The sequence below is a fragment of the Malaclemys terrapin genome, chromosome 4 (genome assembly GCF_027887155.1).
Source record: "Malaclemys terrapin pileata isolate rMalTer1 chromosome 4, rMalTer1.hap1, whole genome shotgun sequence".
Classification (NCBI taxonomy): domain Eukaryota; kingdom Metazoa; phylum Chordata; order Testudines; family Emydidae; genus Malaclemys; species Malaclemys terrapin.
This window is the reverse complement of record NC_071508.1, coordinates 84,483,235-84,502,295: the sequence shown is the minus strand read 5'-3', so window position 1 is coordinate 84,502,295 and position 19,061 is coordinate 84,483,235. Positions and strand designations below refer to the sequence as shown.

The window sequence follows — 19,061 nt, the reverse complement described above, 5'->3', positions numbered from 1 at the left end:
AAAGCAGAACCGCTGCCAGCAACAGCGCAGAAGTAAAGGTGGCAATACCATACCATGCCATCCTTGCTTCTGCACTGCTGGTGGTGGCAGTTCTGCCTTCAGAGCTGGGTTCCCGGCCAGCCCCGCTGCTCTCCAGCTGCCCAGCTCTGAAAGCCCTGCCACCCCAGCAGCAGCACAGAAGTAAGGGTAGCAGTACTGCAGCCCCCCCTACAATAACCTTGCAACCTCCCCACAACTCCTTTTTGAATCTGGATCCCTACAATTATACCACTGTGAAATTTCAGCTATTTAAATAGCTGAAATAATTAAATTTACGATTTTTAAAATCCTATGACTGTGGAATTAACCAAAATGGACCATGAATTTGGTAGGGCCCTAGATAGAATTCACTATCAAAGTCTATAGCAAGTTTATAGTTTTCTGTTAACTCCATAGGGGTTCTATAGTGGTTTGGAATAATAGAGTGAAAACACCCTATACTTTGTGCTACAAGTAGGGCCTGTAGGGACACCTGGCATGTATGTCAGTTGCTGGGGTGCCACTTCTTGGTTGAATTGTCCAACAGAGGTTCTGACCACTTACAAAGCCTAAGATATATTTGACAAAAATAGGCCCTACACCAAATTCTAGCTTGGGTAACTGCATTCTGCCACTAAATGCTCTCTCCAGTTTAAACTGGATACAGTTGACTTCATATTTTATCTTTACACGGTTATGTAGTGTGTTTGTTTCACTCCAGCTATGGCTGCATTTCAATGAAGGTGAAGGAATTCCTGTATGTTTAGGATTAAATTCCATACTCTTTAATCAAGCAGAGACACCCATTGACTTCGCTGGGAGCTTTCCTTCAGTTAAGGACCAGTTAGTTAAATTCTTTGGGATGAAAGGTACAATCGGAATGTTAGATGCTCACTAACCTGTAGCTTTGATAAGATTAGGGGCTGTTTTTGTAGCTAGACCACAGTATCTATGCGACCTATATAGATCTAGATAGCCTACTGGGAGCCATTCAGGCTGTATTCAGTTTTATTTGCCCCTATTAATGAGTCACTATTTGGAGAAAGCACAGGAAAGAGTGATGAGCGATAGCCAGGCTACTTGCAGAGACAACCCACCAAGTATAAATTGCAGAGGCGGGAACCGGGGATGTTCCTTTGACCCATGTAATGAATGATGAAGCTCACTAATGAGAAAACAGTTCTTGCAAATCAAAAAGGGGTGGCAGGGTAGGCTGGGGGAGATCAGAGGTCTTTGTTTCCTGGTCAGAGCTGTCCAGTTAACCCCATGAATGCCAAAGATCAGAGTTCCTGTCAAACCAGCAGCTTCTGATTCAAAAAAATAATGATTCTGCTCACTGTCAAATCTCTTTTCTGGCTGTGAAGATGCAGGAGCTGGAGCAGAGAGTAATCGAGGCAGAGCAGAGGGCTGAGAATGCAGAGAAACAGGTAAGAGGTTCTCCAACACTGACACTGTTATGAAGCCAGCAAGCCTGCACTCTTAACAGTCTCCAAACCACTGTAGAGAGAGCACCCAACATTATGGAGCTTCCCTAGGGAGACACTTATTACAGAGCAATGAATTAATATTTCTGGTCCTGCCCCACTACCCTCCTGCCTGAGTTTCCAGGGTTGCCCTAAAGGAGTTAAGCCCAACACATGACATGTGCATTTCAGTTCTGCAACCAAAACATTTGAAGAAGCCTGCAGAGAAGCAGCACCTTTACCTACAGATCTGTGGCATGGAGGCAGATAAGCCAATGGAGTGACTAACAGTCACACAGTATGTCATAACGGAAACAGAATAGCAGGGGGCTATTGCAGATCAGGATTGAAGCGCAATGTTGGAGCACCATAGAGGCTGTAAAACACAGTGCAATACACAGGAGTGCTGTTATGAGACTGACTTATTTCCTGGCCCCAATCCCATGACATTGCTCGGGATTACAAGATATTATATACCTATGTCATGTTGCAGGGAGATCAGTATCCACTGTTTCCTGTTTTAGGGGCCTCATAGTGGAATAGCAGGTGCTGCCACAGGTCAGGATTGAAGTGCATTGGCATAGTTATAAGAGGGAAGACTGCATTGCACCAGGAGCATCATCTCCTCTCTTCCAGGAGCCCCATATCACTCCAGTGAAGTAACAAAATGGCTTAAATTCCAGTCCCATTAGCCCTCATGTGGGATTCTCTGACCCTGGTGAAGTTTTTCCAACGTGATAGCAAGTGTACTATGAAATGTAAACAAGCAACATCTCAACTAGAAACATCCCATCCCCCATGCTATAAAATTATGTGGCGTACGAGGTTAATAACTAGCTGGTCCCCGTGCAAAATGTCTGGGTTGCTGACACCATGCTATCAGAGGTTCCTCTCCTGCTAGCTGTGAACAGCTCATTGTTGAATGCTGAGATGATAAGGGCAGAAGTGAGTGGGCAGTGGAGTAGGAAAGGATTGCGTATGGGACTGTAACAGAGGTCAGTGGGGGAGACAGGCAGAGAGATTGTCACTATGGCTATTGTTGAGGTCACTAGACCACCTGTGACTTAATTCAAAGGCAATGGCCTTGATTCAGCCTTGCTGACACAGAGATGGCGATTGTGCCCCCTGAACCAGCAGAGCGATGGCATTTACCTCTTCTCTCCAGGTGTTCTGCCAGGACAGCACCATTTTACATTCCAGCCACAGCTCTGTAGGAAACCCACTAATAGAGGCTGACCCTTCCCGCCGACTCTTCCCACTTTCTGGGAAAAACAAGCCAGTTCTGCACTTCTGGCAGAGTGGAGGTTGTTGGTGGTGTGTGCCACTGTGACCGACCCTTACTGTAGCACACTTTCCACCAGTGAGAGGCCTGCAGCCCAGGCTGTACTGCCATACAGGAGCAGAACCCAGGGGAGTGACTCGGGCCCCAAAGGTTGCTGCCTTTCCAACAGCACCACCCATATTAATATCCAGAGAGAAGCAGCTTTTCAGTAGAAATGCTTTAATTACACCCGACGGCTTTAGGAAGTGGAGCTGCCCCTCTCACAAACAGGTATATTCCGGGTGAATAAGCAGCATTTGTCAAATGAAAGGGCTCCACATGGAGTTTAGATTCTTTTGTTTTCTTTCACCCAATGAGACTGGCTGTTTGGATTGCTAATTCAGTGGGCTCCCACAGCTGCCATCCTCAATTAAAAAAACCGCATGTCTGCAGTCCCCACTCTGAGCCTCCAGCACAGTCAGCACTCGGGCATCAGACAGGCAGGAGGGGCCCTTTTTTTTATTTTATTTTATTATAATCACCCTGAACTCTAATGAAAACACATCCGACTCAGTGAGGTTAGCTTTCTGGCTGGGATGGCGGGTACCTGCTTTTCTGATTCAGTGCAAGGGAGAAGCAGTTTGCTTCTCTCTATCTAATGTAGACAGACAAGGGGACAAAACACAGTTTCTGCAAGTCTGAGGTGAGGGCTGCCAATGGAGCGTAAGCTGCTCTCTCATGCAGAATCTGTGAAGCAACCTGGTAATTGCCAGTGCTCTGCCATTCTGGCCCTAAGCCTTTGCCAAGATAGAGTGGCATTTGGGAAGAGCTGGTTCGAGAATTATTTGCAACTCAAGTCTTACTGACAAGATAGCGGTACCGGGTATTTGTCCATCATTACGTGTTATAATTAACAGGCTGAGTTAAGTTGAGTTTTTCATTGGTAAGGAACTTTACTATCTAGCAAAACAAGTTCTTTATAGAATCTTCCATACAAACTAGACTCAGACACTTCACAGGGTGAGATGATGATAACAGTGGGAATTAGGAAATAGGCTTGGGAAAGAAAGTAATAGTAGCCTCAGAAGGTTGCAAAGAAAATTCAGATTCTAGAGGTAGCTGGATCCTAGAGCACTAAAACTTTGTAATACAAAAGAATTCCCACCTGTTCACATGAACAAGTGTTGGAACCGATGGGAACAGATATCCATTCTCATCCTGCTGGACCTCCGCAGCATCTGACATTGTTGACCATGAGATTCTGCCATCTCACCTGAGAGAGATAGTAGAAATCCAGGGTAATGTGCTAGAATGGTCTCAACCAGGTGTGGGCAAACTTTTTGGCCCGAGGGCCACATCTAGGTATGGAAATTGTATGGCGGGCCATGAATGCTCACCCCTCCCATACCCCAACCCCCAATTTTGTAAGAGCCTCCGGCTGGGGGTGCGGACTCTGGGGTGGGGCCGGAAATGAGGAGTTCGGGGTGCAGGAGGCGGCTCCGGGCTGGGGTAGGGGGTTGGGGTGAGGGCTCTGGCTGGTGGTACGGGCTCTGGGGTGGGGCTGGAGATGAGGGGTTTGGTGTGTAGGAGGGTGCTCCGGGCTGGGACTGAGAGGTTCGGAGAGCGGGAGAGGATCAGAGCTGGGGTAGGAGGTTGGGGCATTGGAGGAGGTCAGGAGTGCAGGCTCTGTGTGGCACTTACCTCAAGCAGCTCCTAGAAGCAGCAGCATGTCCCCCCTCCAGCTCCTACGCAGAGGGGTGGCCAGGCAGCTCTGCGCGCTGCTTGTCCGCAGATGCCGTTCCTGCAGCTCCCATTGGCTGCAGTTCCTGGCCAATGGGAGCTGCGGGGGTGGTGCATGGGGCAGGGGCAGCACGCAGAGCTCCTGGCTGCCCCTACTCGTAGGAACAGGAGGGGGGTCATGCCGCTGCTTCCGGGAGCCACGGCACACGCGGAGCAGGGCAAGCCCCCAACCCCACTCTCTGGCGGGAGCTCGAGGGCTGGATTAAAACATCTGAAGGGCTGGATGTGGCCCCCGGGTCGTAGTTTTCCCACCCCTGGTCTGAGCCCTTCCTGCAATGTCACTTCCAACAAGCAACGATAAGGAAATTGCTCCCCTTACTGGTGGAGTTCCACAAGGATCAATTTACTCTCTGATCTTTTTCCACATCTATATACACCCACTAAGTGAACTGGTCAGATGACACAGACTCAAGTGCCAGCAATATTCAGATAATACTTATAATTTACCATATACAACCACACCACTACCACCAAGGTGGCCCAGTGCTTGTATGAGATCAGCTTTTGAATGAATAACAGTTGGCTGAAGCTAAACCCAAGCAAGGAAGAGGTGATGCTGGTGGGCAGAGGAAAGTATTCTGAAGGACTTGCAGCCCTGCTGCAGTCTCTGGTCATTGAAGACATGTGCCTACAATTGGTCAGTTCAGTCCATAGCCTAGGCGTACTCTGATTTCTCTCACATAGCAGCATCTGCAAGTAACATTTTTACCATCTACGCTTGGCTAGAAAATCCCTCCCTTCCTGGTGGACAAAGATCGGCTTTCAGTTATTCACACATTAATCACCTCCTAGATGGTTTATAGCAATACCTGGGCATGAAGTCTTCGGACTTAGGAAACTCCAGCTACTGCAGAATGCAGTGTTGTCTTCTCAGCAACACAGGCTATGGCGAACATATCAAACCTGTCCTCCACTCGCTAAAGTGGCTTCCAATAGACTATCAAATTAAGTTCAAGGTCTGTCCTTATCTTCAAAGCACTCCATGGCCTAGGCCCAAGATACCCAAAAGGATCATCTAAAGCTCCAGGATGGAGACTGCGGTCAACAACTCTGCTCCACTGGCACAATGGAACTCTTAACAAGAGTAAAGCTCATCTGTGCAGGAGACAGAACTTTCTCTGGTAGCCAGCCTAAGACTGTCTCATGAACTTCCCCAGGAACTAGGGACCATCACAAACCTCACCACTTTCCACTCCAAATGCAAGGTGCATTTTTTTTGCCCTTGCCTTCTCTAATATAAACACATAGTTTCAGATAGTTATATTTAAAACACTCCAAGACACTTCACTGCACATGCTTCTCCCTCTCGGGAGAGGATGACAGTGTGCGCGCGCGCGCACACACACACACACACACACACACACACACACACACACACACACACCCACCCACCCACCCACCCCCCAAGTGTTAGGTGGCTTAATGCACTACTAGAAGGCCATCAAATACTACAGTGATAAGCGTGGTATAAAAACCTACATAGAATAGAGGGGAGCCCAAAGGGAGGCCAGGCTGGTGGGTTTCAGCCTTTTTACCACTGTGTTAGTTAGCAGGTTTAACCTGCACAGTTGCAAAAACACCAGAAGCTGTCAAAGCTTTGTCTAAACTAGGGATCATAGCACTGGGAGTTTTTTGGTAAGTATCCCCAGTGTAGTTACAACCCAAAGGCTTTGAAGAGGATGACTAGGATCTTGAAGTATTGAATCTGGTATTAATGGGGATAAATAATTCAATATAGTATTAGCTGTAGTCAGTGTAGAGAGCCCTGCCTTTCTATATGATGTAGGGTATTTATATGGCCTCCCTATTACCATAGATTGTGAGGTGCTCAGATACAAACTTGTATCTTCTCTTGTTTCTCATTGCCTTTCACCCTGTCCCCTTTGCTCCGCCAGTGATGCCAGTGGCAATGTCAGAACCGAACACACTGCATTTGAAAATAAAATGAATTGCAGAGTACCTTAGGCCTGTAAGAGTGTTTTTTCAAAGCTCAGAGTTTTCTTTCTTTTCCTCCATCATAAAGATGAGCCCCCATTCAGAGTGGTTACCACTGAAGTAACTCATGCTATCACATTCAATTTTCATTAACTCCACCACCACCACCCATGGTCATTACAATGAAAGTATGAGGGTATCTTTCAGGTCAGAGTCATGGAAGAGAAGGTGAAATTGGCCAATATGAAAAACAGCGAATCAGAGAGTACCCTATACAGAAAATACCAGGAGCTGCTGGGCACAGTGCAAGGAAAGGATGATCTGATCAGCAGACTGGAAACGCAGCTGGAGAAACAGGTAAAGCCACCTTCCACTGGGAGATCTGTAGCATACATGGGCGAGTGGGACTGTAGGTAACATATGGTGTAAGGCTTGGCTTATCTCTCTATCATCCATATGCTTTCATCAAATCTGTGAAGGAAAACAATCTCCTTCTGGCTGGTAGGGTAACCCGAGTCTTGGTACGATGTTTCCTCTTCTTTCAAGGAGACATACAGGAATCCAAATAGACAAAACCAAAATCAAATCTGCCCCTGTTTAAGTTTGGGCTGATGGGGATTCATAGTGGGATGTGAAAATGTTTTATTGGAATCACTGGTTTAAATTCAGAATAGACTGGGAGAATGGACATCTCAGATTGAAAACAGCCTTTGACATCCTGGTTGAATCCTATATGATTCAATTCTTAAGTGTAGAGATTTTAGTGGTTCTGGGGTATGGTAATACGATACTGAGTCTCTTACTATTATGTCTCTGATCTGAACCTAGCTCGGGACATTACCATTTGATGGATGTTCAAAGGCCTATGTAAAATGCATTACATAGGATTTGCCAGGTCTTATCAAACCACTGGTCAATCAAGTCTGAAATCTCATCTCCAGCAGAGGCTGGCACCTGATGCTTCAGAGGAAGGCAAATAAGTAGAGTAATACACATTGCAAATGTTACAATGCTGTACTCAAGGTGGGAGGGGGGAAATCCTACCTCCCTGACATGAAGCATGAGATTTGATAACATTTGTAGTTAAGCATATTAAAGTAAGAGTAATTATTTGGTCATAGAATTATCCAGGACTGTTTAAACCCAGAAACAGTATCTGAACTAGATGTGCTGCTGTGGCACTGAGTTGCACAGACCAATTAAAACTATGAAGTACCAGTTTTATTTTTATTTGTTGTATCTGTATGGGCCAATGATTGAGTGAACCCTTTATTCTCTTGCTTTGTGAGAGTGCAAAATGAAGCGCGTGATCATTTTTACTATCCCTAGTTTCTAATGAACTAGACTCCATGTTACAAAAGTCACCAGCAGATTTGGCACAAAACCACTATCAATTGTCACCTTTGTTGTCAGCCTCAGTAGAGAGGCCAATGGCTGAAGGAGCCAGGGAAACTGAACTTCTTCCTCTAGCTCCTACGCTTGGTTTCTCCTTGTAAGGTATCTAAGCTATTTTTGGAGTGGGGACCCTTGCACTGCCACCACCCATGCTATATGCAAACTGAGGCTAAACAGAGGCCTTCGCTTTCCAGCAGTATCAATCTAGCATCTTTCAGCAGCAAATTCCCTTAAGAAGGGAAAAAGAGAAAAATGATGTGACCGCAAAGCTGGTGGCATGGTGTCATTACCCTAGCAGTCACTTCGGAACAATATTCCTTGTTTGATTTCTCAAACTTTACTCTTAGTAATATTATTGTAGCATCTAGGAGACCTGGTCATGGACCTATGCTAGGCACTGTGCACACACAGAATATACCTGTAAAATCCTCCTTGAGTTTCCCCTCATGGCAGGAAGGTACCCGGTAGGCACCCAGTCTCAGTTCCCCCTTCCCTCCCAGGATCCCTCCAAACACTTCAGTGCTGTCTTGGGCTGAGAACACTTTTGTCACAGGATAGTTTGTGATGACACACATCTCAAAAGCATAACCCTAGAGCCTCTGGCTCTGCTGCATTTTGTCACTTTTGACTCTTCTTCAGTCCCCAATCTTCCTTCAAGTAGAAGGTTGCTAGGCTTATCCCCATCATCTCCTGATAAAGTTTAGAGGCTCAACCAAAGCAAGAACACAAATAAGTCAACCTGCCCTGGGTTTAACAGAACTCTCACATCCTTCCTGAGTTCTTTCCCAGTTCCCTACCCTTCATACAGGACGGTGGCCACAGTATCAGTCTCCAGGGCCTTCCCTCCATCCAGTGCTCACAGAGATTGGCAGGAAACATTCTCTCTATCACTCTGCAGGCCTGTGTCTTCCTTCAGCCTCCGTTCTCACTTCATTTCCTGCCCTTATACAGGACAGTGGGCACAGAGCGCTCCCTTGGCCTTCTTCTGGCTCCAGAATCTCCATCTGTCTGCTTTTGGCCTGTCTCTCTTCCATCCCAGCTCCCAGGCGTCCTTATATCTCCTGACCCCAGATGCTACCCCATCCCCTAATCAGTGGTAGCTAGGATACACCAGTTCAGTCACAGGAGGTGTGACACCTCCCTAAAAAGGGGTTCAATCACCCTGTGACAATATTCCACCTGTAGACAGACCAGTGTCCCCATGGTGTCCAGGCTCAGGTTTTGGGCCTGTTGTCCCCAATTATATTACTTTGACTTTGGTTTCTCAATGAAAGCAACAGCTGTGTGTCACGGGGACCTTGATGGGATTTCAGGCTTTCAAAGTAACCATCCTTCCTAAACCTCCAACTCTAACACCTGCCCTCTTAAGTTCCAGATAGAACTATTGACATTTATAGAATTCTCTTCATTCTGAAGGACTGAAAAACATTTTACAAGGTACACATGGGAATTGTTTAATTTTCCACTGACATGTAGCCACCGATTGGGTGGAAAACTACAGTTATTTAACACCACAGAGCAACAACATTACATAATAATGTAGGATGAGAGGAGTAGAAGACTATGTACAAATGAAACTCTGGGAGGCAGAATGTAATTGCCCAAGATGGAATTAGGCCAAGATACATCAGGGCCCCAAAACAGATACCCTGGAATTGTTAGCCTAAGTTTTCAAAAATGACTCAAGTGGATCTTGAAATCACCAGACACCTTAAAGGGGCCTGATATCAGAGGCCAGGTGAGCATTAATATCTGACTACACTTCAGTCCTGGGACCACTTCACTGAATGGAAGTTCCAGTATATAAGCCACTACTGCTACAGTAACCCACTAAGAACATCATGACCGTGTTCCCGTAATGCATTTAATCCTCTCTTTGCCACAGAAGCAGTTGAGGGCTGAGGAAGCTAAAATTGTTCAAGACAAAGCTGCCAAGATCAAGGAGTGGGTAACATTTAAGCTAAGAGAGGTGAGTCTCCAGCCTGTTGTCAGCTTCTGTGGTGTGCAGTTGGAAGTGGTGATTCTATATGTTGCTGGAGTTAAAGATTGAGCACTTTGTATGGACAATAAAAGAAAGATATTATTATTCCTGGGGGAATTCTGCACCACTGACTTATGCCAACAGGGAGGATGGGCTCTCTAAAGTCACTGACAAAATTTGGTCTCTTCAAGGCATAGCCATTGTACCACTCAGTTAACTAGCCAGCCATCAAACTGGACTGTGGGTGATATCTACATACAGAAACTCTGGATGTCAGGTCTCTTCTTGCACTGAGTGAAACTTTTCATGTTGTCTTAAATCCTTGTATTCTCCTACACTGGCTTACTCCTAGGGGAATTCAACACCACTGCGCCCGCATAATTAATTGGCCATGCATATTTTTAATTTTTGCACAGAAAAAAGCTTCTGCTGGAAAGTTGCTGCAGTTCTGCCTTTTGTCCACAAGAGGGCACTACGGTATTAGAACAAGAGCAGCCTCGGCAGAAAATAACTTCGCCTGGAATGTTGCTGCAGTTCTGCCTTTTGCCCACCAGATGGCGCTGTGGCAATAGAACAGAGCAGCAGCTCCTGGTCAGCTAGGGAAGAGAAAGAGCCTGCCTTCTTCACAGTGCCTGTGGGGCTAGGTCCGGAGAAAGGGGCTGTGGGGAGACAAACAGCGTGGGACTGCTGGGGAGTCAGACAGGGGCTCATAAGGACTAGTGGGGGAGGACAGACTGGGCCAGGGGCTGAATGGGAGTAGAGGCGCAGGGCCACAGGGGGATGGGGGAGGGAGTACAAGACCACATAGGGACAGTGGGTGGCTGAATCGGGCAGAGAGACACATGGGAGCAGGGAAAGGGAGTTCAGGGCCACATGGGGTCTGAGTGGGAGTGGAGGGACACATGGGGTCAGGGGCAGATGTGCCTGAATGAATGGGAGAGGCTAGGGGTCAGCCAGGGTCTGCATGGAAGAAGCTCCCTAACAATCCCTCCCCTCCCCCCCCTCCCCAAAAAAAAAAAAAAACAACCAAAAAACCTGTTCCATACTTTTCCCACCCAGACCCAACAACCCTCCAAGTTCACACTCAGGCTCCTTCCCAGCAATTACTTCCCTCTCCCTCAGTTCCTCTGTTACCCCTGACTCCCCCAAGCCTTTGCACAGCTTCTGAGGGGTAGGGGAAATACAGTTCTGTATTGCAGTTTAAATTAATTATTACTCAGAATTCTGTATTAATATGCCTAGTAAGGAATCTGTTTGTCCTGAGTCTTTTTTGTTGTCTGTATTGTTACAGACATACTTGCTGACAGGTATTTTGAAATAAATGACCCAAAATAATTGAAACGTGTTGTGATTATATTGTGTTATTTTGACAAATATGCAGAATTTTGCAGAATTTGAAAATATTGTGCACAGAATTTTTAATTTTTTTGGTACAGAATTTCCCCAGGAATAAAGATATTCACTGCCACAAAGGAGTTAATGTTTGCCACAGCACACAACTCATGATGCATGGGCAGATCCTCTGTCCTCGTGACTTAGGACAATTTACTGATTTGGGCAAAGTTTGCCTAATACAGTAAACTGGTGATGAGTTGCCATGATCAAATTTCTACCTCCAAGAACCAGAATTTGAAGTAAATTGTTCTCTGATTCAGAGGAAGCAAAGACTTCCCCACCATCACCCTCTCCTGTGAATCCCAAGATGCAGTTCCTGTCATTCCTCCCGAGGCAGCACCTGGCTCGTAGCCATTTTATTTCCCACTCTTCCTTAAAGTTACTAAGTCTGTCTGACACTGTTTTCCTCCAACATGGCATTCCCTCATGTCTGCCCTTCCCCTCTCTTCCAAACCCCTCTGAGCTCCTGGGCCTTTATCTCATTCCAATGCCCACTGAAGTCAATGGGATTCTTTCCACTGACTTCAGTGAGCACTGGATCAGGTTCCTGCTGTCCCATCTCAAAGCACTTTTTAAAAGACTCAGTAACTCTTTACTCCTGGGATTGAGGCCACACATACATCTCCAAACTTTGGAGTTCTCAATTTGTTTCAGGAAGGAAGTTGTTAGCATGGTGCTTTACGCCTATAGGTGGTGCAGGGATTCTTTATGTGGAACCCTGTGTTTGGGTGAGAGTCCCCAGTCTCTCTAGTACTACCAAGATTATTTGCTGTGATGTGTCTCTTTCTCCTTCCTTGAATATATATTTGTAGGGATTAACTTCATGTCTTTCCCACCCAGTCCCTCCTGACACATGGGGGATCCCAATCACAGTGTGTGCAAGAGAAAGGAAAGCTGACACTCCCAAATAATAGTAGTTTAGCTGTCTCTTTCCTACCAATTGTTTCCCAAAATATCTAACAGGTAAATTATATATAATAGCAGAGAGAAATGATGAGGCCTATGCAGGGGAGAAAAAAGGTGCTTTCCAAGGATATTTGGGAAGAGTGGGTAGGTGCAGAAGGGCTATTCCAACTGGCAGAAGCTGCTGCTGAGAAGAGCTTCAGATCTTAAAGTTAAATTTATCTGTTCTTTTTCTTGTTCTTATCTTGAGACTTAATTGCAGTCAGACCTAAACACTTTTTGATGTTGGAGAGAGTGTTTAAATATTTTTTTTCAGTTTTTATTATTGTTTCATAGCTTGAGCTAGAAAATTACCACCTGAAAAACTGTAATCAGAGGCTGACAGAGCAAATTGAAGCCCTTCAAGATGCATTACAAGGTAAATATGTTCATTTTGGAATTGTAACCTAGTAACCAGCTGAGGACTGGTAGTCAGGAATCAGGGGTGCTGCCATAGATTAGTAAGTATGACTTGGGCAAGTGGCATAACCTCTGTTCCTTAATTTGCCCATTTTTGAAATGTGAACAATAATGCTTACCTGTGAGGCTTAATTATATCAATGTTTGTAAAACCATCTGGATGGAAGAAGCTATAGACGGCAAGTTGCTTTTATCGTAACAATGCTCCTGATTGGGTGCCAGTGGGGATTGAATCTTGGACCTCTGGTTTAGGAGGCTGCGACTGCTTCCAAGCTAATGGGCTTGGCTGGCCCTTTTGCTCAGGGAGTCAAGGCTGTCATTGGCAAAACCTTCATTGACTTCAGTAGCGCAAGATCAAGTCCTTGATGAATTTCACTATACTTCCTCCCTGGGTAGAGGCATCCACATTGCCAGAGAGTCACCATCACCAGTGGCACTATTGGACTTCTTGTTGACATCTTACCAGAGAGGAAGTAAGGACTGACTGAGCCAAGGAGACTGAACTCTCCCCATTGCTCTGGGGGAGGGAGGAGAGTGTTCCCTCTGGCACAAGGTTGAGGCATTTTGGCAGAAGAGGGTGGAAGAAGCTTAACATTGCCTATGCCTTTACTGAACCTGTTCCATAGGTGCTGGAACTAGGGGTGCTACTGCACCCCCTGGCTTGAAGTGGTTTCCATCATATACAGGATTTACAGTTTGGTTCAGTGGCTCTCAGCACCCCCACTATACACATTTTTCCAGCACCCCTGACCTTTTCTGTGGCTAAAGAGAAGACTTTCTTCTCGAGGACTGTGAATCCAGCACCTTTCATCAGAATATAATTCACTTCAAAGGAGGAAATTTCCTTTTCCCCAACTTTCCTAGCCTAAATTGAGTCCATTAAAAAAAAATAAAGTATAGAAATGGGAGCAGATGACCTAGATTTGCACTAGGCAGATAGGGAACATTTCTCTCCTGCTAAGCTCTTATTCTGAGATGTTTTATGCCCCCACCCCCACCCCTCCAGCACCAGGGAAACCATGCAAAGTTCTCGCCAAATCCCAGCACACTTCCGGTCAGGTGCTTTTCAAATGGGTTTCTCTCATCCCCTCTGACTCTGACTGTTTACACAGACAGAATGGCTGGTAAGCTGCATTAATAATCTAGTATTAAGTGATCCCTGGATCTCAACCCATTGAACAGCAGACAGCTCAGCACTGCGCACCCAACCCCTACCCCCACCTAATTGCACAGACTCACTGTGCCAGGCTAAATTGAGAGGCCCCAGTAGACAGATAAATCTCTTGCAGCCAGCCATGCTGATATTAACAGCTTCATCTACTGGCATCTCCCGACATTCCTAGGAACCTGGAAACATAGCGTAATATTTCATATGAATGGCATTTTTGCAGAGTTACACTGATGTCAGGGTGGGGAAAATTCATACAGGGATCATATTCGGACTGGGTGGGTGTCACAATCAGTTGCTTGTGCCTCTAGGGTCACACACTGATGGTCCTTGTTCCTTTATATCTAGTAAGAGGACATACCTGCCTAGAACAGCACCCTGCCTTCCATCTTCAGGGCTCCTTAAATAAGTCTGCCAGTCCAGAGTCCTTAAAACATTCCCCTAATTTATGTATATACAATTCAAAAACACTCAGTCCTAGTAATCCTTCTCTCCCCAGGCCACTCCCACACCTCCCAGTGTCTCAAACTTAGTCCTGGGTGTTCCCACAGAAGAGGATCCAAGCCTCCCAGCTTCATTCTAGTTCTTCCCTGCTTTTGGGCTGGGCAGGCTGCAGTCTTATTCCCCTACTGTCTCAAACTATTCTGCAGCTTCCTCTCTTATTGCCTTCTGCTGTAGACCCAGGTGCCTTCCCTTAAACCCAGTTGGGCAGCAGATGATCAGTCACAGCTGCACAGGACTCCACTCCTCAAAGGGCCAGTCATCCTGTGACATTTCTCAAGAATGTGGGTTTTAGGCTCAGATCCACAAAGGTACCTAGGCGCCTAACACTTAGGTTTAATCACGTAAGTCCTAGGACTGTTCCATTGTGGATAAACACTTAAACAGTCATTGAAAGAGAGAGAGAAAGTGAGAATGGGGGTATAGCCTAGTGGTTAGTGCGCCACTCACTTCTTCATTAGTTGTCCAAGTGGAACAGCTTCAAGAGGAGAGACTGAGGGACCTCCACATGAGAATATCCAATAGTTCAGTGGTTAGAGACTCCTGTTCAAATCCTTTCTACCCTTCTAGCAGAGATGGGGGACTTGAACCTGGGTTTCTCAGGTCAGTGTTCTAACCCTTGGGCTAAAAGTCATAAGGCAGGCAGCAGAACCCCAACCTCTTTGTCCAGCTGTTTTATGTGAAATGAGGCAGGCACCTAACTCATTCCTGCAAGAAACACCTTAGGCAGCTAAGCTGCCTGACTTCAGGTGGCTGGTCCCTGTTCATGGATCTCTAAACAGAGATAGTTGCCTCCCTGCAGCCCAAACTTAGGTGCGGAATGCCTTGAGGGGGGGTGGGGCTTTGCACACACCCCTGTCATCAGCATCTCCCATTAGCTAGTTTAGGTAGCACCATTTCTAGCATGCTGGCTTTGTGGATCACATTCTAAGGTGTCTATCTCTCCCCATTCATTGTATAAGGACCCGAGGCACTTAATTCAGGCTTTGTGGATTGTAGCGTATTCCTATGATTTTCTAGGAGCCTAAAAGTTAAGTGCTATGACACTCAGGCCTGGTGTGTCCAGACACTGGTCCACAGTGAGGGGCGGGAATCGATCTAAGATACACAACTTCAGCTATGAGAATAGCGTAGCTGAAGTCGACGTATCTTAGATCGACTTAGAATCACTTACTTCGCGTCCTCTCGGCGTGGGATCGATGGCCGCCACTCCCCCGTCGACTCCGCTTCCGCCTTTTGCCGTGGTGGAGTTCCGGAGTCGACGGCAGAGTGACTGGGGATCAATTTATCGCGTCATAAATCAATCCCGGATAGATCGATCACTACCCGCCGATCCGGCAGGTAGTATAGACGTACCCTCAGTGTTGCAATGTTTAAGTCCCTTAGGGAATTATTCTCTCTACAATCAGCAATAATTTCCCTTACCCTTTGTCCTCTCCTCCGTCCGTGTACTGTTTCAATTTGCATTGACCTTGTAAACCCTGCTGGCAGCTGAGCAAGGCTTGTGAAGTCTGTGATACTCAGGCACCATTATCAATTATATGTTGTTATTCCTGGATATTCATATATATATATAATTTCTATCTAAAGCATCTTGGAATCTGGTTCTTTGGGACAGAAGACACAATATAAATGTCAAGGTTATGAGAAGACTTGAAATGATCCATGTAATTTCCCATTCTATTGCAGACCCTACACAAAATTTTCTAGACTGTCAGGATTTTGCAGAAGGTCCAGAGAAGAGCATCTGAAATTTAGACATTTAGGGGTAGGGTGTGGGTTTCTGTCTGAGAAAAGATCAGAAAGATGAGGGGTCAGATAATTTCTTCGGCCTTCCTGGGCAGAAAGGCTGAAACCCTAGCAGATCTGGCCTAGAGCGGTTCAATGAGCAGTTTCCGCACTTCCTTTTTCAAACTCACATAAAGGCATTGTTCAGATCAGGCCCTATACCTAGGGGAGGGATCAGGGTGGTGACATGGCTGCCCTCTGAGGTGCTATTCCCTCACCAGCTCCACAGTTATTCAGTGAAAAGTTAATACGAGTCCTGCCATTAGAGTAGCTATGAGCTAATGACCTAAGCGCAGTGCTGAGAGACAAGTGCCCTGTGTTCAGTTCCCACCACAGACTTGCTGTGTGGCCTTGGGGCATATATTTGCTTATTTCTCCAGTTTTGTAAAGCATTTTGGGGTATTAATTTGGCTGACAAGCTCTATATAAATACAAAGTATTATTATTTTTTCACAATTAACCTAGTCGTAGTGCCCCTTCATAGTCAAAAACTCACTGCATCTCCAGAAGGTAGGATCAGGGTCAGTGACTACTGGGTAGTTGCTTGATTGTGTGCTCCCATGATGTTCCCATAAAGGCATGAGGCATTGAGGAGGCCCATGGCCTCCCCATGGATATCCCTGACTTAGGGGGGTTTGTAGACCAAACCTTCTGTTAGTTGAGCTTGGGGACGCCATCCTTCTCCACACCCTCACTGACGCCATTAGAAGGTATCTATAGAGTTCAGATAATCTCTAAGATTACGCAGTATGGAAGAGAAGAGAAAGAAGTGACAGAGTAGAGGTATTATATAGACATTAAATAAAGGAAATTCGGAAGGCCAAGCAGGCATTCCTGTTTATCCCATCCTGTAACATAACACATGGAATGAAAACATAAACCTAAAAAAGGAAATTCTTATGAACAAACCATATTATACATTTAAGAGATTTGATACCATGGATATTATTGGGAAAAACAGCTTAGAAAGATTTTAAAGGAATGTAGACATTCATATGAATGAAGGTAGCATCTTTAGCTGGTGGTAATAGTTACAAAGGCTCTCAAATCGTCATGTTTCAGGGCATCCACTGATCACCAGATGGGGATAGAAGGAAATCAAGCCAGATACTCTTCTAGTTTAATGTAGTGTAGCTCCACTGAAATCACAGGGGTTATACTGATTTACACCAGCTGAGGTTCTGGCCCATTAGCTCACCTGTGACATAATGTTGCATGGGTATATAAGTTACTGGGGGCATTTCTCTTCCCTCTGATCCACAGGGTATTGGCTGCTGTCAGAGAAAGGACTATTATAGTTGGACCATTGGTCTGTTCCTAGGAATATGTCTACACTGCATCTGTGAGTGAGCCTCCCAGCCTGGGTCCACAGGCTTATGTTTGCAGCGTTCATGCTACTGTGCTAAAAATACCTGTGTAGACATTGCTTTGATGTTGTGATTTGGGCTGCAGGTCAGGCGCTCAAGCCTACTTTCTCCACCCTCCGACTTGAGAGCCACAACATCTACACAGTTATTTGTAGTCAGTGCTTAATTTGTAATGAAAGAGGTGCCGGGGCTCAAGCAATTTTTTAAATTTAATAACTGATGTGGTAAGCCCACAGGTGCTGGGGCTAAGCCCTGGCACAAATTAAGCACTGGTTTTAGTATGCTAATGCTAGCCCTGCTAATGTAAGTCTGTGGACCTGCGCTGGGAGGTTTGCTCCCACATGCAGTGTAAACATACCATGTGACTGAAATACATCTGACAGGAACTCATCCTAACAAGCAACACTTTGGACAAAAAACATTTAAATGCCCTAACCATCCTTCTTCTCTCTTTTTAGATTTAACAACCATCCCTCCTATTGAATCTCTTTGGAGCTATAACCCTTTGGTGCCCAGAATGCTATTGTCACCCTTGCTTGAGAAACCAGACCAGAAGTCCGTGCTTCTTGGGCTGGGTGTCAAACAGGAGTGTCCGGGAAGAGCTGCTAAAGGTGTTCCCCCTACACCAGGTATGATCCTTGTTGATGAAGCCTCCATTGCAGAAGAAGACACTAAATCATTGCCCTCACAGAACATGCTCAGGGTCATCCCTGACCCATCGAACTGGAAGCCCTCTTTAGAGAAAGATACGTTCCTTACTGTAATCTCTGACACTAGCTCAGGGAGCCCTGATCCCACACTACTGGACCTTGCCGTTGAGTCCACAAGTGACCTTGAAGCCCTGGCTTTCCAGTCTTCCTTGGGGAGAAACCAGAACTCTCTTAGCACCTCAGGTCAGATGGCATCAGAGCTGGGAAACTCCTCAGATGAGCTGAGTGCCAAGTTCCGCTCCCACAGGCTGGACTCCTCTTCCTCCGGGGAGATGATGAGTACCCCTGATGGCTGTCTCCCAACTGCAGAGCCAACACTGGATTTGCCATCATCCGTTAATTCAACACAGCCAAGCTTTCCAGGGAGGGAATGTGGACTAGGCAATAGTCTGACTCTCCCAAAAATCCGGACACCCAGCACCCCAAGAGACAGTATCCAGCTAGCAAAGAGACATTACAGCCAACCCCAGCCAGGTGCTGATTGCTTCCATCATGTAATGAGCATAGAGGTTGGCACCTTCCAGCCCATAACAACCTCAACACTCTGTCCTGCACAAGTGGAGGAGACAGACATTGATGATGATGAGCTGCCAGAGAAGATGGAGACAGACGGATGCCCAGTTGGGGAAGAGGCTGGGGTGGGAGTGGAGATTGATCAGCATCCTGGTTCAGGCAAAAATGAAGCTGGGAATTCTGAAGCTGGACCACTAGACCCAGGAGGCAAACCTCCTACTCCACCACTGCACAGATTCCCATCCTGGGTAAGAAACGCAGGTGGCACTACATATACTGTTCTGGTCACCTTTCATCAGTACTTGGGTGCCTCTGTCAATAATGGTCGGGCTTGGGTTGCCTAGGTGAAGGCTTATAGTGACCTTTATCTGGGTTGTTTGGCTTCTAGCAACCTTAGTTAACTT

General features: G+C 46.1%; 1 protein-coding gene across 6 annotated transcripts in view; it reads left to right on the top strand.

Annotated features, from left to right (window-relative positions):
- Positions 1-19,061, top strand: part of PLEKHH1 (pleckstrin homology, MyTH4 and FERM domain containing H1) — a 90,165-nt gene that overhangs the window by 23,707 nt on the left and 47,397 nt on the right. For all 6 annotated transcript variants that reach the window (XM_054027310.1, XM_054027309.1, XM_054027311.1 and 3 more), the window contains exons 3-7: positions 1,383-1,445; positions 6,685-6,834; positions 9,758-9,841; positions 12,488-12,569; positions 17,893-18,905. In XM_054027310.1, coding sequence (XP_053883285.1) covers positions 1,383-1,445; positions 6,685-6,834; positions 9,758-9,841; positions 12,488-12,569; positions 17,893-18,905 — 1,392 coding nt within the window. The remainder of the gene's footprint in view (positions 1-1,382; positions 1,446-6,684; positions 6,835-9,757; positions 9,842-12,487; positions 12,570-17,892; positions 18,906-19,061) is intronic.